The 25,133-nt window shown below is 44.6% G+C and overlaps 1 protein-coding gene across 4 annotated transcripts in view; it reads right to left on the bottom strand.

The window, feature by feature from the left end:
* Window positions 1–25,133, bottom strand: part of ATP10B (ATPase phospholipid transporting 10B (putative)) — a 360,994-nt gene that overhangs the window by 28,994 nt on the left and 306,867 nt on the right. For all 4 annotated transcript variants that reach the window (XM_043913467.1, XM_043913469.1, XM_043913468.1 and 1 more), the window contains 8 exons: window positions 23,838–24,029; window positions 21,819–22,419; window positions 18,970–19,079; window positions 15,567–15,693; window positions 12,299–12,483; window positions 5,482–5,803; window positions 3,077–3,153; window positions 1,832–1,957 (listed from right to left, as the gene is read on the bottom strand). In XM_043913467.1, the coding sequence (XP_043769402.1) occupies window positions 1,832–1,957; window positions 3,077–3,153; window positions 5,482–5,803; window positions 12,299–12,483; window positions 15,567–15,693; window positions 18,970–19,079; window positions 21,819–22,419; window positions 23,838–24,029 (1,740 nt within the window). The remainder of the gene's footprint in view (window positions 1–1,831; window positions 1,958–3,076; window positions 3,154–5,481; window positions 5,804–12,298; window positions 12,484–15,566; window positions 15,694–18,969; window positions 19,080–21,818; window positions 22,420–23,837; window positions 24,030–25,133) is intronic.

Here is a 25,133-nt window from a genome sequence, read left to right on the forward strand (position 1 = left end):
GGGGGCATTTTGAATTCTAAATAAGCAGTCTTTCAAGTCAGATAGAGACTTGTTTGCATAGACTTGTTGAAATCATGGTGCCATCCAGTTTCTCAAATTTACATTATTAGTTGTCATGCTGCTTATTTACATATACATTGAACTCTGCACAGAAATGCTTATTCCTGAGTCAGGGTAACTATGACAGTGCCTGAAAGCAGGCCTGGGAGAACAGATATATGCCATTTTGTAACTTCTATTGGCCTGATATGTTTCCCTTCCATCACTCTGGTCTTAATCCTCCCCTTTTCCTTATGCAAACAGGATTCTATTTGGAGTCTCCTGGGGATTATTTAAGGGTCCCTGAACTGGATAATGGGAAACACAGGCCCTGTTCCCTCACTTAGTAAGGCAGTGCTCTGGCTTCTTCCTATGCCCATTGTTAATCAAATGCTTTGCAAACAACAACCTCTGGGAGTTTTAATACTTCAGTTGGTGTGTGCCTGCTTTGGGCCCTTATCAACAAGACAGAAATACACGTCTTTTAGAGAAATAATAATAGCTCATAATGACTATTTATATAGTGCTACATGCTACCTAAAGCTCTGATGATAAAGCCTCTTGATAATGCTCTCTGAGGACAGCGAGAGTCCTAGTCTCCCTGCATTACTGATGAGGGAATCAAGGCTCAGAGAAGTTAAGTAACTCTTTCAAGTTCACACAGCATATTAGAGTCAGGCCAGACTAAAGCCCAGATGATCACTGTACTCTAAGTATTTTTGCAAATAGATATTTTTTTAAAAAAAATTATTTTTGGCTGTACTGCTCAGTACGTGGGGTCTCAGTTCCTTGATCAGGGACTGAACCCATGTTTTCTGCATTGGAAGTGCAGAGTTTTAATCACTGGACCACTAAGAAAATTACAAGTCCTGGCTGGGAAGGCTGGCAATGCTGAAGTAATACGTAGGGTCTTGGGTAGAAGCCCAGGATTCCAGTCCTAAACCTTTCTCTTCACTCTCCCAAGAGGCAGAATGGGGCTCTTGCATTTGTCTGTCACTATCTGGGGAGGAAACCTAAGCTACAAGACACACTAGCTGATCTTCAAGCCTTCCTCCTTGCAGTCAGAAAACAAAGCTCAATTATGGAGTCCCTCTGAGAGTTACAACAGCAGTACCAATGATAAAAAAGAATGGCTAATTTTAGAGGGTGATCACTGCATGCCAATCACTTTCTACACAAGCTGTATTTTCATCTTTATAGCAAGTATATGAGAAAGTTACTATCACCATCCCTATTTTTCAGACGGGGAAATGAATGTATGAAGCCATTACCGAATACAGGAACCTCTATTTGAATCAAATCTGATCTGACTCCAGAGTCCATGCTTGGAACTACTCACAATACTGCCTATGTGCCACATGCTTTCCAGACAGCATTGCTAGTCTTTGCAATAACCTCACCGAATAGTACTAGCCCCAATTTTATCAAAGAAGAAACTGAGGCCCAGAGAACTGAATTGTCTTGCCAAAGGTTCCCTGGTGGCTCAGATGGTAAAGTGTCTGCCTGCAATGAGGGAGACCTGGGTTCGATCCTTGGGTCAGGAAGATCTCTGGGAGAAGGAAATGGCAAGCCACTCCAGTACTCTTGCCTGGAAAATCCCATGGATGGAGGGGCCTGGTAGTTTTCAGTTCATGGGGTTGCAGAGAGTCGAACACGACTCCATAAGTACAAGGTCACTGAGCTGGTAAGGGACAGTTGCAGGATTCAAAATCCACGTCAGCCTGACTCGTTCCCTTATGCTGAGATGCTTTGTCTGCCTGGGTGGGAGGGAGGTTGCAGCCGGGCTACTTACCACGTTCTTGTAGAAGTAGTATACCACCATCCTGGCCAGGCGCGAGTAACACCAGTGGCCATGTACAAGCAGCAGCTTCTTGAGGTGTCTGAAGCGGGAGATGGCAAAGTCGCTGGACATGACGGCCTGAGAGGCAGAGCAGACATATCAGCTTCCTTCCACGGCTGCTAATGGACCAAAGAGGCTCCCCTGAGGGTGGCGCTCTGTTCTAAGGTCTGCAGTAGGTAAGGCCTGAAAGACCCTTTGTCACATACAGCACCCTTGAGTGACTTTTTAGACTCTGACACCCCACCCTCTCCTTTGGGAAATCCAGATCTCACTAGAATCCAAGGAGGGCGGTCAGAAGGGGCCAGTGGTCTGGTCTGGCTCTTCCCCTCCTTTCACTTATCCAACAAGCATTTCCTGTGAACCAGTGTGTGTTGAGCACCATGCTAGGCATGTGATGGTTGCCCAGAGACTGGGGGCTTCTGTGCAAATTATCCTCAAACTTTTCAATACCGTTGGCTACCTCCCGAGGCAGGCCTTCCACCCCAGTCTCAGGTGGAGCTGCTGGTTGGATAGCTGTCCCTTTCTGCAGAGCCAAAATGTGTCTTCTGCCCTTGGGATGACTCAGAACTAGGCCCAGTTCATATTACTTTTCAGAGTAGGAGGTTTGGACATGCCTGGTTACAAATCCTAGTCAGAGTCTTGGTCGAGGTGTTTAACCTCTCTCAGCCTCAGTTTCCTCATCAGAAAAAAGTGGAATAACAATCCCTAACACACAGGGTGGTAGTGACTACTGAAACTGGGATAATAAATGTGAAGTGCAAATAGAGTGCTGGCCTGTGATAGACACTCAAAAAGTGACAGTGTTCATTCCTCCTCACCAGCAAATTTAGGTAACACCTAATGTCTGCGCTGGTGGTGGGAACACACACAGTTGTTAAGGGTTCAGAACTACAAAGTGGGGTCTGTCTTAATGGGGAACACAGCAGCTCAAGTTAGGATGCTTGTTCCAGGCTGAATTTTGAGTAATTTTGGCTGTCTGTAAAAAGCCAAGCATCCTTTGATCCCTATTCTGAAAGACTGGCCACTAGGGATGTGGTGATAGAGGTTATATATAGGCAGGGAAGTCCCCTGCCTCTCAGATGATAATTCTGCAAAGCTCTTTAGGAGTTCCTCCAGCACTGAGGGGGAATTCCTTAATTCACCAATAAGGATAAAGGAGAGTAAGCAAGTAACAAGAAGAGTTGAAGGAAATGATACCTGCATGCCTTCCTGTCCAGATATTCCAATCCCAATATCAGCAGCCTGAATCATGCTTACATCATTTGCTCCATCACCTGAAAGGAGAGTAGTCATGAGATCCTGGTCCAACTGCTGTGAGACAATGGGAAGTTTTATGTAAGTGACTCTAGATTGTCTCCATTTTCATATAATTGAATCCTTTTAATGTTGCTTTGAATAGTCCTCTGGAAAAGCCATTGCTACAGTCACTTAGCCTAAGAGATGTCTTTTCTTCTTTGGACAAGAAACCCTACTTTTCTTTTATTGTTCAACAAATACATACACACACTTGCCGCCTTTCATACCAGCACTGTCAAATGGATTTTTGTGTGATAGAAACGTCCTGTTCTTTACTCTCCAATTTGAAAACCGTTACGCTCCTATGAACACTGAAATGTGGCTGGTGAATTTCTGTTTAATTTGAAGTGTAATGTTAAATAGCTACATATAGCAGGTGGCAACCATTTTGGATAGCACAGTTCTATAGACAGTGAGATCTTTTTCACAAGCCTGGCTTTTTCCAATGCCTTATCCTTCAGACCAAAGTTAAGCAAACTTTTTCTGTAAAGGGCCAAATAATAAATATTTTAGGCCTTGTGGGCTAAGATGCAATATTGAACAACTGTTCTTTCTGAATGACAAATAGATTTTTACACATTTTACCAGTAAAAACACAAAATCCATTCTTAGCATCTCTACAGAAATATGCAGTGGGCTGGATTCAGCCTGAGGGCCACAATTTGTAGACTGAAATGACTTCCTTTCTCTCCTGGCCCCACCTGTTTTTCCAGTAGGTTCTCATAATAATGTGGAAATATATGATATTACAAAGAATATGCAATTGGAGAGAATTTTCTCCTAATTGTCTGGCAACAAAATTTATTAATCTTAAAAATGTTGTCACTGTAACTAGCTGTTACTCTTCTAATGATTTTTTCCTTGGTAGCATAGCAGTGCATAGTTTTCATCTTTCCTGTGGCAGAACAAATCTACCCTTTAACCTCTTCTGTTGGCAAGCCAGGGGAAGTAGAGGTGTGGAATCCTATTTTTCGCCCTGCTGGTGGGGCGGTGTTTGTTTCTGCTGCGGTGGCACTGAAGCCAGCCCTTTACTTCAGGGAGTTGATCCTGGGCTATTGCCTTAAATGTGTCTGCAGCTTTCAAGAGGACAGTTTAGGGAATAAAATTAGGATGCAGTTGGTAAAACTTTGCTCCCTGTATTCTTTCTGCATATCCCCTCCTTTTTTTTTTTCTCCTGGTTTTGAACTGCTTTTACCTGAAGACCAAGAGGGAAAAAAAACAAAAACCAACCCCCTACTCCCACTAAAAAACAAAAAACCAACAACAATATAAAGTAGGTCTCTTATTTGAAATGCCAGGAAAGAAAATTTCTTTCCATATCTGTGTAGGAGTAAGAAAACCTGAACCATCTATAAGAATGTCCCTATAAGAATGAAAGCAATGTTTACCATATGCTTGGTATGCGCTGAGTACAGGATGGAATTAAGTAAGACTGACATTGTCCCTCCATTCAAGGAGCTCCTGGTCTCCTGGGCAGCCCATCACCAAGTCATAACAGTGCTGTGGAGCCAGCAGAGTGTACAGTAAAGGAACATTGGCCTGATTAGAGGAGGTTTTACAAAAGGAAATGGCTTGAGCAAAGGCCAGGAGGTGAGAGAGAATGGGGATCCTGGGGAATGGTAAGCAGCTTCCTACGGCTGGAACACAGAGTGCCGAATGTTGGCGGGAGGGAGGTGGCTGGAGAGGTGGTGGAATCCAGATCAAAAGATTCTTATCATCCAGGTTTGGATGTTTCTGGAAGGTTTGAAGTAAGGACAGTTTTAATTTCTCTGCTTCAACAACGACTAAAATTTAATCTCCTATAAGGAATTTTTCATCAACCTACAAGCCCCCATTTATTGAGGGTATGATTTATGTGGAGTCTTGTATTTAGAAATGAATGTATATACATTCATTTAAATGTGGGGCAGGCTCCACTTTTAAAATCTCCCCACTAGCCATCAACACTCAGCAGAATATCAAGTCCACAGACACCTGAGGTGCATGGTATTAGGATTGAAGGGGACACCGTCTGCATCCCAGAATTGAGGGAGCCTGAGTGTATACGGATCTACCTGGGTGTTCTGAACTTGGCTTTGGCCTCCATCCAAGTGCTGACATTTCCTTAGCAGAGAACTCGGGTTCACTCTCCCACCCTGCTTAGCCTCTGCTTGCTCTGCCGGCTGTCACGTCCTGACTGTCACTTTTACGGTGCCCTCAGCCTGGGCTCCCTGACTGTGACACCCGACCTCCGGGCTCTGGTCCAGGTGGCATGTGGGAGTGGCCTTGCCCAGCCCCGCCCGCCCGCACCTCTCCACGCCGGGTACCTATGGAAAGGGTCGTGACTCCCAGCCTGCCCCGCACCAGCTTGACCAACATGCTCTTCTGCAGCGGGGTGGCGCGGCAGCACAGGACAGAACGGCAATACCGGCTCAGCTCCAGAAATTTCTCCTCCAGCTTCCCCTGGAAAATGGCACTCAGCGTCTTCCCATCGATGACCAGCCCAACATCTGGCGCTGCAGCTCCTGAGGTCGGGGGTGGTGTCGCAGAAGGCAGGCGGAACCCAGAGAGCTTGCGGTCTGGCTTCAGAGGTCCGTGAAATTGCTTTACCTCTTCCAGTGCCAAGTTGAGGATGGAGTCACAGGTTTCCTATAAAGAGCACAATAATCAATTTGGTGTTAGTAAGCAACACTGGAAACATAGGTTTAAAGCCTCACCTCATCCTCTGGTAAAAGAGTTATAAAACTCTACTACCACAGAGATGACCTGGGAATCACTCTCTGATTTTGACATTTCTCTGGAGTATTTCAAACAGCATCAGAGCAAGAATAATTTGGAACCACATTAATGGCCCAAAGAGAGAGAGCTTGGGAATGAGAGTGAAGATAGCTCAGTAAGATGTGGACTGATACAGGGATGATATCGTTTATAAACGATACTCTTGAGATAGTAAATGACGACAATGTGTTAGGCTGGTACTGTGCTTTCCATTTCTTACAAGTCATTTCCCTTCTCCTTTGTTCCTCAGAACATACCTGTGTGGTAGGTAGGGTGGGTATTACTGACTTTAGCTTAGAGATGAGGAAATTGAAACCGAAATCCTTAGTAAGTTGCCTAAAGTCATCCAATTTAGTAGTGGAGGCTGATCATTATGATTCAACTTGTGGCTTTGTAATTGAAAAAATACATTGTGTACTTTATCATTGGTACAAATGTATTGGTCATACTGGTTGAAATTCACCACGAACATGAACCTTACTGGTTTAAATAAACTTCTTATTTTTTCTGATGTTTATCTTGAAATATGGGGAAGAAGCTATTTCCTCTTATCAATTTTTCTCTATTACTTTTGAATATATCAAAGATAAAGACAGATTTGGATCTAAATATATCCTTAATACCTCTTTCACTTATGTAAACATCACTTTTAAATAAAGATATAGAAAAGTTGTGGAAGTCAGCTGGAATACCAATTTTAATTGCATTGTTTTGTTCACTGGGTCTTTATTTAGCAGTGTTCTCTTATCTGTGGCAAGAGATATTTCATTTATTGCACTGCTGAAAAATTCTTCTAAAAAGAAATCTAAAAAATTTCAGTCTATTTAAATGAACTTATTAAATAAATACAGTATAGGTAGTATATGGATTTAGGCAAAAATTGTGAAGTTTGTTCTGAAATGGCAAGTTTGAAGACCATTGATCTAGGAGCTGCTAAGACTATTTGGAATCATTCCTTCTGAAGTGAGTAGAACTGCAGTTCATTATTCTGGAGCCTTCCTTTAGGGGATGCTAAACTGAGACTGCAAGCAATAGGGCATGCATAGGACCCAGAGGGGCCACAAGAAGTAGGTCAGGAGTAGGTGATTACAGCTGAAGCACTTCTCTGGGAAAGAGCAAAGTAGTCCTTGCTGGAAGCTAGGGTTAGCACAATTTATATACAGGCATACCTTGGAGATATTGTGGGTTTGGTTCTAGGCTACTGCAATAAAGTGAGTCACGTGAATTTTTTGGTTTCCCAGGTCTTATAAAAGTTATGTTTATATTGCAGTCTATTAAGCATACAGTAACATTATGTCTAAAAGAGTGTACAGGTATGTACAGAATGAATGTTGTGTCAGCAGGCATGAAAGCAAAATTAATCTCATTGTCCATCTCCATCAGAGCTCTTGGGTGACCAGGTGCATTGTCAATGAGTGGTAATATTTTGAAAGCAATCTTTTTTTTTTTTTTTTTCCTAAGCAGTAGATCTCAATAGCAGGCTTAAAATAATCAGTAAACCATGTTGTCCACAGATGTGCTATCATCTAGTCTTTGTCATCCCCTTTATGGAGCACAGGGAGGGTAGATCTAACATAATTTTTAAGGATTCTATCACTTTTCGAATGGTAAGTGAGCACTGGCGTCAACTTAAAGTCAGGAGACGCATTAGTCCCCCGTAAGAGAGTCAGCCTGTTCTTTGAAGCCAGGCATTGAGTTCTCTCTAACTAGAGTCCGAGACAGCACATTTTCCCAATATACGGCTGTTTTGTCTACATTGAAAACCTGCTGTTTAGTGTAGCCACGTTCATTAATGATCTTAGCTGGATCGTCGGGATAACTTGCTGCAGCTTCTACATCCGTGCTCAGTGCTCCACCTTGTACTTTTACATGATGAAGATGACTTCTCTCCTTAAACCTCATGAACCAACCACTGCTAGCTTCACATTTTTCTTCTGCAGCTTTTTCACCTCTCTCAGCTTTCATAGAATTGAAGAAAGTTAAAGCCTTGCTCTAGCTTAGGCTTTGGCTTAAGGCAATGTTGTGGCTGGCTTGATCTCTCCAGATCACTAAAACTTTCTCTTTATCAGCGATAAGGCTGTTTCTCTTTCTTATCATTTGTGTGTTCACTAGTGTAGCACTTTTAATTTCCTTCAAGAACTTTTCCTTTGCATTCAGAACTTAGCTAACTGTTTGGCACAAGAGGCCTAGTTTTTGGTCTCTCTTGGCTTTCCTCATGCCTTCTTCACTAACCTTAATCAGTTTTAGCGTTTGGTTTAAAGCTAGAGATGTACAACTTTTCCTCTCACTTAAACACTTGGAGGCCACTGGAAGGTTATTAACTGGCATAATTTCAATACTGTTGTGTCTTAGGGAATAAGGAGGCTTGAAGAGAGGGAGAGAGATGGGGAACAGTTGGATGGTGGAGTACTCAGAACACACACAACATTTATTGATTAAGTTCACTATCTTATACCGGCATAGTTTGTGGCACCCTAAAACAGCAAGATCACTGATCACATATCACCATGACAAATACAATAATAATTAAAGAGCTTGAAGTACTGTGAGAATTACTAAAATGTGACACAGAGACCCAAAGTGACCAAATGCTTTTGGCAAGAAGGCATTAACAGACTTTCTCAATTCCATGAAACTTCAATTTGTAAAAAACACAGTATTTGTGAAGTGCAATAAAATGAGGTATGCCTATAAATTCCTCCAACATATGACTGCAGCAAGTCATTGGAAACAGAAGCTTCAAAATAAAATCTCTGAATGTACTTCCTTCAAATTGTCTATATAATAATCACAATTGTTACCATTCACTTAACATTTAGTATCTGTCAGATATGGTGACAGGCAGCCTCTAAGATGGTTCTCAATGATCCCTATACCTTCTGATAGTCAGGTCCTTCTTTGTGTAATCTCCAACCCTTGTCTGTCATTATGACTAATATTTCCTTTCTAATGAAGCAAATTTTGCAAAAGTGATGGGATGTCACTTCCCAGATCAGTCTATCAAAAGACTGTGGCTACACTTGGGCACTCTTTCCCATTCTCTCTCTTGAATGGCTTACCCTGGGGGAACCAGCTGCCATGTTGTGAAGCATCTCTATGGAGAGGCTCCCATGGAGAGGAACTGAAGCCTACTCACAATCATGTCCATGAACTTGGAAGGAGGAGGACTCCCCATCCCTAAATGACCCATCCCATTGAGCCTTTAGATGAGCTCACATCCCTGACTGCAACCTCAAGAGAGACCCTGAACCAGAGGTACCCAAATAAGTGCTCCTAGACTCCTAACTCATAAAAACTGTGGGATAATAAGTATCCACTGTTTTTAGCTACTAAGTTTAGGGGTAATTTGTTAACTCATAGAAATCCTGTGTTAATAACTATATTTCTTCTATGATCTTATTTAATCCTCCCAATCCTCCCAACCTGTGAAATAAAACTTTTTAATTCCCCATCTTACAGATGAGAAGACTGAAATTTGGTGAAGTATGGTATCTGGACCATAATAAGTCTTCAATATATGTTGTTAGTTATAATAATAATAGTTGCTATTACTAGTTCCTATCTAACATTATGGGTTCCTCTGGTGGCTCGGTGGTAAAGAATCTGCCTGCCAGTGCAGGAGACACAAGTTTGATCCCTGGGTTGAGAAGATCCTCTGGAGAAGGGAATGGCAACCACTCGATTATTCTTGCCTGGAGAATTCCATGGACAGAGGAGCCTGGTGGGCTACAGCCCATGGGGGTCACAAAAGAGTTGGATGCACCTGAGTGACTAAGCAATAACATCTAATACTATCTAGTCCCTTCTAAAATTCCTTGACAGATCAACACTTCCAGTGATGGGTTGGTAATTCTCTCATTTTATGGATGAGAACCCTGAAGTTTGCCAACAAAGGTCCATCTGGTCAAGGCTATGGTTTTTCCAGTGGTCATGTATGGATGTGAGAGTTGGACTGTGAGGAAAGCTGAGCACCCAAATATTGATGCTTTTGAACTGTGGTGTTGGAGAAGACTCTTGAGAGGCCCTTGGACTGCAAGGAGATCCAATCAGTCCATCCTGAAGGAGATCAGTCCTGGGTGTTCATTGGAAGGACTGATGCTGAAGCTGAAACTCCAATACTTTGGCCATCTCATGCGAAGAGTTGACTCATTGGAAAAGACCCTGACGCTTGGAGGGATTGGGGGCAGGAGGAGAAGGGGACGACAGAGGATGAGATGGCTGGATGGCATCACCGACTTTATGGGCATGAGTTTGAGTAAACTCCGGGAGTTTGTGGTTGACAGGGAGGCCTGGCATGCTGCGATTCATGGGGTCGCAAAGAGTCAGACACGACTGACCGACAGAACTGACTGACCCTGAAGTTTAGAAAGGCCTCATAACTTGCTTATAGCTTTAAGATACATAACAAAGAAACAATAGTCCTAGATCAATGTATATAGAATCAAACAGATTAAAACTATTGGAAAAAATACCTACTGAATATGTAAGTACATTAAACTGGGATTTAAATAAGTCAGATTTAGAATGGATTTCCCCCATTTCTGTCTTAACATATCTCTGTTGTTGTTGTTCAGTCACAAGTCGTGTCTAACTCTCTGCGACCCCATGGACTGCAGCATGCCAGGCTTTCCTGTCTTTCGCTATCTCCTGGAGTTTGCTCAAACTCATGTCCTTTGAGTTGTTGATGCCGACTCTGTGCTATCTCTGTACCCACTACCTTTTCAACAGGATGAGAAAGCCTAATCTTTCAGGTTTAGTGGGCCCAGGGGTGTGGGCAGTGCTCAACATTTAGGTACCATCTTGGAGGGTCATGGACATCTTTAAAATGGTTGATAGTGATTGAGTTCAACTTGGGTGTGACCTGCTGTTTCTTGAGAACTTCAGCTAATTAATCAACAAACATCCTCAGCTTCTTACAGGAAGGCATTGCATTTAACAGAATCCACAGAAAACTACTCCACCCTCCTCAGGAGGACTCATAGGCTTGTTGATGTGCTCCTCCTGGAAGTGAAATGATCATTGCAAATGGAATTGCCATTGCAAGCTGGGCAGGCAGACATCCACACTGTTACAGGGATCAAGCACTCAAGCGAGATGCAAATTACTTTCTTTCTTAAGCATAATATTAATGCCAAGATTTCCCTGAGATTATTTTCATCTTGAAAATTCACTGGGGTTTCATCTAATCATAGCATAGTCTGCACCTGACAAGGAAGTAAATTATTTTCCTAATTCATCTTTAGTTCACTTTAGGGTCTCTGGCATTTCTTATTAGGATACACCACTTCTTTAAAAAAAAAAAAATACATGGATTCTTCATTGAGTGAAAACCAAACTGAAACTTGTAAGCATCTGTTTTGGGTCCAGATCCGCCTCAGGCAAAAGCAAAGGAGTGAGATTCCATCATCCTTCCTGCCTCTCTCTCTGTGCTGTTCTTCCCATCTCTCATCTTCCTCCCTCTCTCCATCCTTCTCCCCCTGGAATGTTCTAGGTCTCCAGTGCCCTCCACCCACCACCCCCACAACCCAGTGTCTTTCTTGTTCCAACTCCACATCTAATCCAATACTGCTCCCTTTGATAGGGGCAACTGACTCAACACCTACTTCCCATATTCATCAGCCAAGGAGCTAGTGAAATTTTACTTTCTTCAGTTTGCATCATGAACATAGGTTTTTTTTCCTCCTAAACAGAAAAACCATTGCAACTTTAAATACACTTCTTTAGACTTTATACAGCCCTCTTTCTCCAAACATTGTTCTCAGCCACTCACAACCTATTAAGGCTGAAAATTGCAGTTTTTGAACTTGGCTTATCTCTCTCTCCCATCGCATCAAAGCATACTGGTCTTGTGTACTGCTCTCTTCAGATTTCATTCTGTGGCAGCCAGTTTGATACTACAAATTGGAACTGAAATTTTAAACTCAGAACCATGTCAATTTAGTTACGGTTTTTCAGTGGACGAGTTAATCCAAAGTATAAGAAACTAACAACTGAGATTCTGTGAGCAGACAGTCTAGAATAATGCAAATAGCACTGGCCTGACCAGAGAAGGGCATTCTAGACTTAGTCTGTCTATCAGAAACGACAAGGTGGCCCTGGGGAGGTGACTCAGCAACTCTGTAGTCCTGTTTCTCTTATATAAAATGGGGAGACTGGGCGAAGGGCGGGATTTGAGAGAGCCACACCTTGCTACTGTTTTGTTAGATGTAATATAAATAGACCAGTCAACCATGCGTGGGGATGAAGCAGAGGACCAGGACTGCGTGAGGGCCAAGATTTGGGGTGGTGCTGCCCCTGGGTACCCGTAACCCTGTTGGCCTAGGTGCTGCTCTGCACTTGGACATCTGGGGTCTACTTTGGTCTCACCTGACTTTCTGTGTTAATGGAGTAAACGGTGTCTGTCTGGTCTAAGAGTCTGCAGGCATAGGCGATGTTGACCGCAGTCTCCTGCTTATCTCCAGTCAAGACCCAGAGCTGGATCCCAGCCTCCCGCAGAGCAGCGATGGTGTCTGGAACACCTTCCTGCAGCCGGTCTTCAATCCCAGTGGCTCCTGGAGTGAGCAAAGACAGCATAGCTCACATTTATGTTGGAAAAAGGAGCTGCTTAGTCTCCCCAAAGCCCTGTCAAACCAGGCAGTGATTATTGATTATCTCCATGTTCTAGGCTGTGCTAAGCACCCAGGATACAGCAGTAACAGAGACACAGCTGGTCCGCATCCTCTCTGCACTCAAAGGCCTGTTGAATAAGGATTTATAACCGAGTGATGGGAGGAGAGAAGCCCAGTGTGCCGGGCAACCATATACCCAGAGACTTGAACTTTATCTAGAAGGTCAGGGAAGGCCTTGCTGAGGAAGAAAAACAAGTGAAAGTGTCAGTCTTTCAGTTGTGTCCGACTCTTTGTGACCCCATGGACTGCAGCCCACCAGTCCCCTCTGTCCATGGGATTCTCCAGGCAAGAATACTGGAGTGGGTGGCCATTCTGTTCTCCAAAGGATCTTCCTGACCCAGATTCTCCTGCATTGCAGGCAGATTCTTTACTGTCTGAGCCACCAGGGGAGCTGGAAGTGCCGTTCAATCTCAGAGCTGGAAGATAAACCCTAAAGGTGGGGAAGAAGGAGAATTCTAGGCAGAGAGAGCAGCATGGATGAAGGTCTAGAGGTCAGAGTAGAAGATGACACAGAAAGGGAGGCAGAGCTGGGTGAGAGATGAGGCAGGGAGGGGAGGTGCTGGATCATGCAGAGCCCGTCAGGGCATGAAGGGATTTGGCATTTACTTGGTAGCAAATTAAAGGGAGTTAAGTTGGAGAGTGATGGACAGTTTTGAATTTTAAGAAGATCATTCTAGAGACTGGATTGGAGGGTGGAGGAAGCAGGATGAGGTTCAAGGCTAAGAGTCAGAGGAAAGCTGGTGTGGTTGGACCGGCATAGCAGCAAGAGGAGTGGAAAGACATGGGGACACTAGTCTTTCCTCTGCAAGTGCTCATCCTGGAATTAATAGAACTGGGTTTTTAAAATAATATTCTTAGAGGGAATTAAAGATGTGAATTCCATCATTTTTTGAATGGTCTCAAGCTTTGAGCCAACCTTGATGAATATATACCCAAACAGCCAATGGTTGCCAAGTGATTAAGCAAAAATAAATCTGCATTTTAATTGAGATTCGTTTCAGACCACAGACTAATGGCTGTCCATTTCACTCTGGGCAGGAGTGAAGCATGCCGTTTCTTTTAATAATCCCGAGTGACAATATGTTGGCAAAGCAGTCACACTGGATGCATATTGAAAAGATCATTTTGTACTGGGAGACCCGGTGTGAATGCAATGCAGCTTCTGAATGGCAAGGCAATTTCCTAGTGGCAGGATGAATTCTCTTCCTGGCCCCAGTCTGCTCTATCCTAAGCCACTGTGAGGGAAGAAAAATAAACCTCTCCATCCTGAAATGGGCCCATTTTGTATTTCAGGCCCAAGTGTACTGGAGAACAGTTCCATGAAAAATGATGCCTGACCCTCATCTTTTCCTCCAAGCATTAACCTGGAAGGTGAGAGACTGAAGCGGATGTGTATTACAGGGAGGAAGAGTGAAGGAGAGAGGAGGAAAAACACATTTAGTGGTGTGTGAGAGAACATGAACCAGGGGTTGAGAGCCTTTCTCAGCCAGGGAAGCTGACAGGTCCTAACAAATGCCGAACCTGCTCAGGGGCGCTTCTCACCAGCGAGGGCCAGAAGGCTCCCCTGGAACAAGAGGAAAGGTGTGCAGGAGTCAGGGGCCCTAATGGGATGACATTCTGGTGGTGGCCTGGTGTGCTGGATGGAGCTGTCTGCACTAGCTACCCCCTGGTTCCTGTTAGAGTGAGTTCTCCAGGCCAGCTTTCCAGGGAGCCTCGTGAGATAGCAGACAAAGGCCTCTGCAGTCCACACATGGGAAACAAAAGGCTGAAGGAGGTGGGGTGCAAAACCACCTCCCCTGGCTCGCCACTCATCCCACTACATCTTGCTGCTATGTTTTAAATATAAAGAGATTTTACCATCTTCTTACAACAACACCCTAGGTCTCCCCCTTCACCCCGGCCTGGCTGAGTTAGGTGGAGTGTGATTTATCCAGAGGAGACAAAGAGGCTCAGAGGTGCGGGGAAGTGTCCCTGGGCACACAGGGCCAAGACGTGGCTTTCATCCCGGGTCAGCACTGCCTCCCAAAGGAGGCTCTGCCACGTGGCCACGTGGCCAGTATGTGCATGCTGCGCAGGCATCGCCTTCCCTAGATCTTGTTCCCAAGCTGTGAGGCGATGAATCTGAAAAAGAAAGTCTCCCCCTTCTCCCTTGGCAACGCTTTTCCTTCAACAGAAATCCATTGCTGTCTCTTCGCTGGTGCTTTCCATCTTTCCCCCAGGGTAGCCATCTAATTTCTATACAGCAGCAGTCAGAGTGATTTTTATAAAACATAAATCTGTCCCTGCTTTAACTCCCCTTCTCCAAACCTTTAGCATACAATTTACATGGCCCTTCATAATCTATATCCTCCTGACCTCTCTAACCTCATGGGTCTCCCTCGCACTCCATGGTCCAGCCAAGGCAGACCTCTAAGTCTCCAGCTAGGCCAGGCTTTCTCACTTGCAGACCTGCATTCAGGCCCTTCCCTCTCGTGGAACACCTCCCCCTGTGATGAGCTCCCTTTTTCCAATCAGCTCAAGCCCTCCTGTGCCCTCCTTGGCTCCTTTGTGCTTCATCCCACCAGCTACATCTCCCAGCCCCACTCTCATCACACTCTGATGAAATTACTTATTATATCATCAAGGGCAGGGTCTGTGGCTCTTGTTCCCCACTGAAGTCACAATACCTAGCGTGCTACTTGGCACATAGTAGGTGATCAATAAACATTTGAATGACTGGAGGAGAAGCAGCCAGGCTTCCTCCAGCAGGGAGGGCAGGAATGCTCCTGGGCATCCTCGGGAAGCAGGGTGTGGAGTCTGGTAGGATGTCGGCACAGCTCACTGGCGCCAAATGCCTGGAAGGGCGCCCCAGGGAGGCTCCTGATTGAGACACATTTGTAATAGTGTCAGAATCAAGGCCACAAACACCCTTTCTCGCTTGCAGCATTCATTGTAAAAAATGTAACAATAAACTTATTTTTAGCTACCGAGTAAGGTGAGTTGATTCTCCAGATGCTGTGCTGTCTCCATGAGAAGCTCATCTCTGTTGTTGAGGGATGCCTCAGCCTCACGCCGGAAACTGGCCCATCGCCTGAAGTCCTCTTCACTTAAGACCTGTGAGATGGGAAGAGGCTCATTCACAACTCTGGGTGTCTCCTTCCCCTGCCCACGTGCTGGACCTCCTACAGGCCAACTTGAGCTTCACTATACAATTAGATGGGGTTTTCCCCTCAATGATTTTTTTTTTTTTTAGATTCTTGAATTGATGAAGGATTGATCTTCATGTTTCATCATCATCAAACATCTGTTGACCCCTGCGATGCTCTGGGTACTGTAGATATAGTAGTGATCAAGAAAGACAAGAGCCCTACAGACCTGGGCTGATGTGCTAGTAGAGGGTGAGAGACATTATCTAAGTGAATGTTTTAAAAGAATGGACCATCCCAAGGACTTCTATACAGAAGACAAACAGCATGTGACTGGGTAGGGGGATAGCTGTGGGAAGAGCGGTTATTTTTGTTTGGATCGCCAGGACCCTTAGACAAGGTGACGTACAGGCTGAAATCCAATGACGAGAAGTGTTCAGTCATGGGGAGAGGCAAGTTCAAAGGCCATGAAATGGCAGTGAACTTGGCTTTCTTTCTGTTCCCTGAACACAGCAGTTGGCTTAAGGATGGACAGCCAGATGGAGAGGACCAATGATGCAGCTGGGCTGGAAAAGTAAGTAGCAGACAGGTCTTGTGTAGCCTGGTAGACTATTCCACTAGCTCCTGGAGGTGTCAAATGGCTGAGAAAATCCAACTAGAAGACACAGGAGGCTTCCCTGGTGGCTCAGTTGGTAAAGAATCTGCCTACAGTGCAGGAGACCTGGGTTCGATCCCTGGGTTGGGAAGATTCCCTGGAGAAGGAAATGGCACCCACTCTAGTATTCCTGCCTGGAAAATCCTATAGACAGAGGAGCCTGGTAGGCTACAGTTCATGGGGTCGCAAGAGTCAGACATGACTTAGAGGCTAAACCACCACCAGAGGATATAGTTCCTCTTCTGAAGTCCATAGCATTTTAGACCCCTCTGTTGGCATTATACGCACACTGTCTCTTACAGTAAAAAATGATTCTTTTGTCTAAGCATCAAATATTCTTTAATTTCCCACCCATGCATGGCACTGTGGGGAAAACAAAGGGGACACAAGTAGGTCTTTTACTTTTGAGGAAGAACAGTCTTATCAGAGGAGGCAAAATAGAAATAGATAATTTCAATAAAATATAGAAAGCGGTAAGGTTTTAACTACAATCTATAGAGTAGAAAGTGCTGGTCACTGTCGCAGCATTACCTGTTACCTTCGTTAATCTCCATGACAACTGTATGAAGTAGGGAACAGTAGCACCGTTTGACACATGAGAACACCCCAAAGCTCAGAGAGGTGGAGAAACTTGCCCCAGGTCACATCGCTGATAAGTGACTGGGACTTGTCCCAGGCCTGGCTTTGTTTTTTTTTTTTTTTTTTTTTTTTTTTAATTTTTTTATTAGTTGGAGGCTAATTACTTCACAACATTTCAGTGGGTTTTGTCATACATTGATATGAATCAGCCATAGATTTACACTTATTCCCCATCCCGATCCCCCCTCCCACCTCCCTCTTCACCCGACTCCTCTGGGTCTTCCCAGTGCACCAGGCCCGAGCACTTGTCTCATGCATCCCACCTGGGCTGGTGATCTGTTTCACCATAGATAGTATACATGCTGTTCTTTTGAAACATCCCACCCTCACATTCTCCCACAGAGTTCAAAAGTCTGTTCTGTATTTCTGTGTCTCTTTTTCTGTTTTGCATATAGGGTTATCATTACCACCTTTCTAAATTCCATATATATGTGTTAGTATGCTGTAATGTTCTTTATCTTTCTGGCTTACTTCACTCTGTATAATGGGCTCCAGTTTCATCCATCTCATTAGGACTGATTCAAATGAATTCTTTTTGACAGCTGAGTAATATTCCATGGTGTATATGTACCACAGCTTCCTTATCCATTCATCTGCTGATGGGCATCTAGGTTGCTTCCATGTCCTGGCTATTATAAACAGTGCTGCGATGAACATTGGGGTGCACGTGTCTCTTTCAGATCTGGTTTCCTCAGTGTGTATGCCCAAAAGTGGGATTGCTGGGTCATATGGCAGTTCTATTTCCAGTTTTTTAAGGAATCTCCACACTGTTTTCCATAGCGGCTGTACTAGTTTGCATTCCCACCAACAGTGTAAGAGGGTTCCCTTTTCTCCACACCCTCTCCAGCATTTATTGCTTGTAGTCTTTTGGATAGCAGCCATCCCAGGCCTGGCTTTGAAGTGGGTGCCCTTAAACTTTATGGGGCACTAAGCTCCATGAAAGAGATGAAGAGCTCTGGGATTTCTGGAGAAGAAACCACTCCTATTCTTTTTTAGACTCTTCCCATGTAGGCCATGACAGAATGCTGAGTAGAGTTCCCTGTCTAGACAGTAGGTCCTTATTAGTCATCTATTTTATATATAGTAGTGTGTACATCAATCCCAATCTCCTAGTTTATCCTTCCCCCATTACACCCTGATAACCATTAAGTTTGAAAAGAATCTTAAAAAAAAAAAAAGGATATATGTATAGATATAACTGAATCATTGTACACCTGAAACTAACAACATTATAAATCAATTATACCCCAATTAAAAAAAAAGAAACCACTTCTAACCATCTTGAAATGCATGCTCTTTGTAGCTCGCCTATCTGATTTTAGGTACCCCAGCTCTGGGAATCACAGCTCTTTGCTTGCCTTTCCTATAGGGGCTGCAAACAGAAAGAGCGGCAGGGCCCAGGGAAGGTAACCTACTTGAATCTAGCTGGGCCAAGGGCAATGTGATAGACAATGGTAGGAACTGTGACCAACCTCAGAACACAGAAGAATATATTCCTCATCAGGAATCTGCTGCTACCTGGCTATAGTATTTGAAGCTATTCAAGAATGGTAATCCAGTTTTCCAGATCCTCTACATTTTCAAGAGAAACCAGAAATCTAGATTTGTATGTGATCACATAAAATCTCCCAACTTCTAGATCTTAGCAAATAATGGACATGGTAAGAGGATATTTAAAGGCAAAATTACAACATTAAAGAATCATGAGTTATAGGTTACCAATTACATAGACAATGAAAAGCAGGGAACCATAAGGCCACACTGATAAGGAACCTTACCACTCAGATTTCTGTCCCAGTAAGATTGTCAAAAGTTGTGGGTCTGTGTGGTCAGGATAGCCAATTTTGAAAATATTAGAAGAACCAATATTGAGGATCTTCTAACAAGAAACAGAAAAGACACAAGCAGGGTTGAAGCCTTTCGGCCACTAAATGCAGAATTTGTTCTTACCTTCTTGGCGATACACAGTGTTCGAAGGCCGTCTCGTGCATACAAGTCTAGATGCCTCTGGGTCCGGGCTCGGATTTTCCTCATCTTCTTTTCCACATTAGTGTCAGTCACTGTCAGATAGTCATTGTTCCCCATGAGGTCATGGACAAAATGCTTAGGGATCCCGTTTCTAACACCCTGGAGTCTTTAGAGGAGGAATTCCCTTATACCACCCCCACCCACACACACATACCCCTGTCACAAACACGGAGCTGCTCTTCCAGGCTGCCCTGCAAACTGGTAACTCCATGGGTCCTTAAACTGTCCGCTCTCTATATCTGATCATCAAAAGTCTGGCTGAGAGAAGTACTATTTAGGGAAGTTAGGTGGCTTCAAGTGTTGTTCCCAAATGCTTGTTTGTGGAAATTCCCTGACTGTTCAGTGGTTAGGACTCTGTGCTTCCAATACAGGGGCCTGTGTTCCATCCCTGGTTGGGAAACTAAGATCCTGTACACTGTGCAGGGAAAAAAAAAAAGCATGGAAAACTCAAATACCTGTTTGCATCAGAATCACCTGGGAACTTAAATAATAGAGACTTGAAGGTCCAGTTGAAGGCCTGCTGAATCAAAGAACAAGAAGTCCTCCCTGTGACTAGTTTAGCCCTGAATAACCAGCTGTTTACATGTGTGCTAAGTCGCTTCAGTCGTCTACGACTTTTTGGGACCCTGTGAACTATAGACCATCAGGTTCCTCTGTCCATGGAATTCTTTAGGCAAGGGTGCTGGAGTGAGTTGTCATTTCCTGCTTCCGGGGACCTTCCTAAATCCAGGGATCAAACTCCAGTCTCCTGCATTGGCAAAAGGGTTCTTTACTACTAGCATCACCTGGGAAGCTCCAAATAGCTGTTTGCTAAGTCTTAAAAATGCTATCCATCACCTGCTCTGTAATCTACTTTAGTCCTTATGGCAAGTTGCTTCCAAGATGAAGAGAGACCTAAATCTCATTGCTAAGTTCTTTACCATACTGGGTTTGCTGAGCTAGGCTTCAAAAAAATATTTTTTTGGATTCCTATAAATCTAGTGTGAAAAATATTTCATTGTGTAGCTCAGAGTCCCCCTTTTGAAGTCCTATATAATACATTTCTCTTAGAAGAAATTTATCTTTTTCGTTTGAAATTCCAGTACTTTTATCTATTAGATAAAAAAGAATTTTTCAGCCTGGGCTGGCGGTTACGGGACAGGATTGATGCCATCACCACTTCCTTCATCTGAGATATCACAGACATCCCTAATCAGTGGCAGCATTTTGTAAGTCTAAGCTTGAAAAAAGCATCAGAATCCTTCTTTACCAGGGCTGGCTTGAGATCTTTAGTAACCCTAAGCAGTACACAGTCTTTGTGCCCCTTGTTCATCCCTCCATATAATGCAGAATTAAAACTACAATTCTTTACAGTAAGACAAGTATAAGGAAGTCCAACAAAGCTCTGATTTTTTTTCCCCGATACTACTCTAAGCCTGTTTTTACACAGTATAAAATCCCTTCAAAGATGATTTCCTTATTTTTCAGATATTACTTGTTTTCAGGTGCCTTAAGCACAATCTTTGTGCCTTGTCTTTTGGAGCACTATCTATGATGTTTTATTTTCAAAGACATCTGCTTCTGAGATTAAAAACACCTTTTGCCTTCTACCTGTGTACTTCTGAGTTTACCTTATTGCTCAGGCTACCAGGAACCTCAGGGTCAAGTTGACTGTCCAAACATTGTACATATACTAAACCTGAGGTTATTTACCCCCTGATTTTGAAGTCTTTGCTTCTCAAATCTCATAGAAACATCGTATATGTATCTTTTATTGGAGGAATCTCTCATCCATTTTGGAATCAGGTGAGGAACAAAGAAATATCTCCAGGGCAGTGTGGAAGGCTGTTGTGCGGGAATGGAATGCTGTGGCTCCCCTGATTCTGAAACGCGGAATCCACTTGCCTGCCAGAGTCTGGGGAGGACTCTGGATGAAGACACTTAATTAGCTCCCTTCCCATTCTAAACGCTCATCAATCCCCATGAACCTCTTGGCTCTGATCCATAGCTGACAATGCAGGAGGCACAGGGCTGCCTGGGCAATTCTGAAGCTTGGCTGGAATCTCCTGTCCTGGGAGAATCATAGCCCCATAACTGTCTTTTCCTTGTTAGCAATCAGGAAGCGGCTACACACTAATTCATGCTGCTCCAAAATTGGACACCGATAATGTAGGGACTTTGGAACATTTTTCTGGCTTGGAGCAAGTTAATGAAAATCCATGTTGGGGAAGCTGGGGAAGGGAATGATAAAGAGCATCCCCTGAGGTTTCCCAGAGCAAATCGAGCTCAGTGCAGAATTCTGGTGGTGTGACAAAAGCTCTGAACCAGGATTCAGGACACCCCCACTAGGATTCACCACTAGTTAGCTGAGCATCTTCTTTTATGCCACTTCCCTCTTCAGGTTCAGTGGGCTTCTCCCCAAAACTAAGAGTTAGGACCACAGTATTTTCTAGGGTATATTGATGGATGTCCTGGGGTGGGGGTGGATTTGTGTATGGAGCATCCATGTTTAAATGAGTTTGGAAAAGTAAAAACTGGGATAAATAAAGAGGTTCCTCTGTGACAAGGCTGCCCAATGTCTTTAATAAGCTCTGTAATTTTCCAGGTCATGGAGATGTGGAGAGCAATGTGTGTTAAGGAAGATGCTGTGAGGAAAACATCTCGAGGGCTTGTGTTCTAGCTGGGACCTGCTGGACTGAGTGACACCATAACTCAAGCCCCCCAGTTACCATTCCACGCCACCAGTTAAACACCAGAACCCTCTCTTCTTGGACCCTGATGAGATGACTCACCGCAGGCTGGGTCTTCCAGCAGGTCCATGATAACGCAGTCGGCGCCCTTGGTGTAGACGACAATCTCGCCGGTCAGTGGGTGCCTCACGACCACAGACATCCTCTTCCTGACAGAGTCAAACTCCAGGGTGCAGAGGACATCGAAAGTGAGGCAGGTGCCCTGGGGCAAGCGCACGGTCACTTGCTCGGGTGTCCGGGACTCCAGTGTGAAGCTGTAGGCACGGGCTGCATGCACTAGGGCGGCCTCATCAGGGCTCTCAGCCTCATAACAGAGCTCGGGACCAGCCAGACTGAGGGCTGGGGCCTGCAGCACCTCCTCCAGGGAGGCCCCCGGCCCTGCCTCCAGGATGTCGCCCTGCTCCCACGTGCTGCTTTTGTAGCCGCCGTCAGTGGAATAGCCACCGCTGCACACTGACCCGTCGTCTCTCTCTTCCGAGTCCGTGGTGGGGATGTTGGCCCCCAAGCTCTCCCCCAGGTCCATGTCGGAGGGTGCAGTGGATGAGAAGGACTGACTGAGGCTTGAAAGCTTCAACCTGTGGAACAGCTGCTGGATCTTCTCCAGGGATGTCCCCAGAGCCTTGGTCGAGGGTGGCATGGTGACCTTGAGGCAAAAGAGGAAAGGAGAACATGACTCTCCAGGTTGGGAAAACTATCGAGCTCCCTCATGGCAGAATATGAAGCTCATTTTGCAGTCATCCACTTCAGTGATGGTGGGCAAGCCTTCTCCCTTCTGTGAGCCTCAGTTTACCCAACTATGACGTGAGAGGGATAGGCCACTGGTTTCCTTCCAGCCCTGACTTCCTAGGGATTGGTGGTGACATCTTTGATCATGGGCCAAGCAAAGCAAAGGAGACAAAAGCCAGACTCAGGGTTGCAGTTCACACTCCCTGAACCCTTATCATCACCTTGCCTGCTTTATTTTTGCATGCAGCATCTCACTTTATCCTCCCAGCAACAGTGCTAGGGGTTCCTATCATTATCCCAACTTCTGGATGAGGAAACCAAGGCATAAAGAGATTAAGTGGGCTGTGATCACCCAGCTTGTAGGTGGCAGAGCTGGCTTTCACATCTGGGTCTGTCTGACTCCAGAGGCTTTTGAGCTACCTGCCAGCTGTAGCCTTCCATTAGAACTTGAAAACTGAGAATTGGATGGTGTACTTCTTTCTTTCTTGAACATAGAACTTCTCAGATAATGCTTCCTGCCTCCCAAAGTTCCCTGCAGACCTCTGATTACTTGCTGACTTTTCAGACTAGTTTAGAACCTGGGTGTAATAATAGGGGCTCTGGTTTGGTACCTGGATGAACCCTCTTTTTCTTGATTTTTGTGGCCAAGTTTTGTAACACCCATTATTCTTATTCATCACTTACAAGAGAGCTTGGGCAAGAGTATGTGGATAATCAAAATAAATCTATCTTCAGTACTGAAAAATAACTCCAAGTATAATCTTTTATAAATGGCCATCCAGCTGTGTTATCTCTAACTTAGCAAAACCTCACACACAGTGTTCATTTTTTTTAACCTCCCCCTCTTTAAAAAGCAGATACCAGTATACCGTGATATTATGATAGAATCATACAGATGGTTCTGCCATTTATTCACCATATGTCCTTCATTAAGTTACTCAAGTTCTCTGAGCCACTGTTTCTTCTCTTGCTAAATCCAAAGACATACCCCACAGGATTGCTGGGCCATAAAGATTAAATGATAGTGCGGGTGACGTTTGGCATAGAGCCCTGCACACAGCAAGTGCTCAGTAAATATTAACTTTTAATGTCTACCCTGCAGACAGACACAAAATGTGAAACCTACACAGAAAACTCATATGGAACTTCTTATATTATATTTAAAACATAAGGAGATTGAGGCCCAGAGAGGACAAGAGCTTTGTTCAAGGTCTCACAGTGATGACACGGTGACAGTGTGATTAGGACCCAAGTGTTCTGTGCTCTTGCGCAGGGCACCCCCTTCATGCCTGGGCTCCTCCCATCCATCCCACCCACACCATCACCAGTCCTTACCCTCTGCCGGGGCTCGGTAGTCGTGGAGACCATGACGGAGTTGCAGATGGTTAAGGCAAGGAAGAAGTCAGCAATGGAGGAGGCAGTGGCAAGGGAAGGCTTGGGGGGTCTGCCATCTGACAGGGTCTCCAGCCACAGAGCTGCATCTTGTACCTTGGACAGGAGATTTTTATCTGGAGTCACATCTTTTTCCTGGGAGAGAAAGGCTAGGGTCAGAGTCTTTCCTGAAGGGACTGGGGAGGAAGGCCCACTGCAGCAGATTCTCTCATGCCTGGGAAAGGCTGATACAGTCCTCCCTGCATCCTGCACCCAGCACGTCTCCCCTCCCCTGGGCCTGCTCACTGCAGAGTCTGATTTGAATCCTTCCCTTCCCTCAAGCCCATGTGTCCATCAGTTATATAGGCTCTGGAGGTTCTGCCCCCACAGCATCTTCCCACCACTTACCCCTCATTCCTGATGCTTCCAGCCAGGCTCAGACCCTCTAGCCTTCCAGCCTGGGTTTCCACATGCATGTATGCACGCATGCTCAGTGGCTTTAGTCGTGTCTGACTCTTGCAACCCCATGGACTGCAGCCCTCCAGGCTCCTCTGTCCATGGGATTTTCCAGGGAAGAATACTGGAGTGGGTTGCCATGCCCTCCTCCAGGGGATCTTTCCAACCCAGGGATCGAATCCACATCTCCTACAATGTAGGCGGATTCTTTACCACAGAGCCCCCCAGGAAGCCCTCTGGATTTCCATTTCAGCCTTTAAAGTGAGGTGACTATGATACACAAAAATAAACTCAAAATGGATTAAAGATCTAAATGTAAGGCCAGAAACTATAAAACTCCTAGAAGAGAACATAGGCAAAACACTCTCTGACATAATCACAGCAGGATCCTCTATGACCCACCTCCCAGAATATTGGAAATAAAAGCAAAAATAAACAAATGGGACCTAATGAAACTTAAAAGCTTTTGCACAACAAAGGAAACTGTAAGTAAGGTGAAAAGACAGCCTTCAGAATGGGAGAAAATAATAGCAAATGAAGAAACAGACAAAGTATTAATCTCAAAAATATACAAGCAACTCCTGCAGCTCAATTCCAGAAAAATAAATGACCCAATCAAAAAATGGGCCAAAGAACTAAACAGACATTTCTCCAAAGAAGACATACAGATGGCTAACAAACACATGAAAAGATGCTCAATATCACCCATTATCAGAGATGCAAATCAAAACCTCAATGAGGTACCATTACACGCCAGTCAGGATGGCTGCTACCCAAAAGCCTACAAGCAATAAATGCTGGAGA

Source organism: Cervus elaphus, chromosome 9 (assembly GCF_910594005.1).
Source record: "Cervus elaphus chromosome 9, mCerEla1.1, whole genome shotgun sequence".
In the NCBI taxonomy this organism is placed as follows: Eukaryota; Metazoa; Chordata; class Mammalia; order Artiodactyla; family Cervidae; genus Cervus; species Cervus elaphus.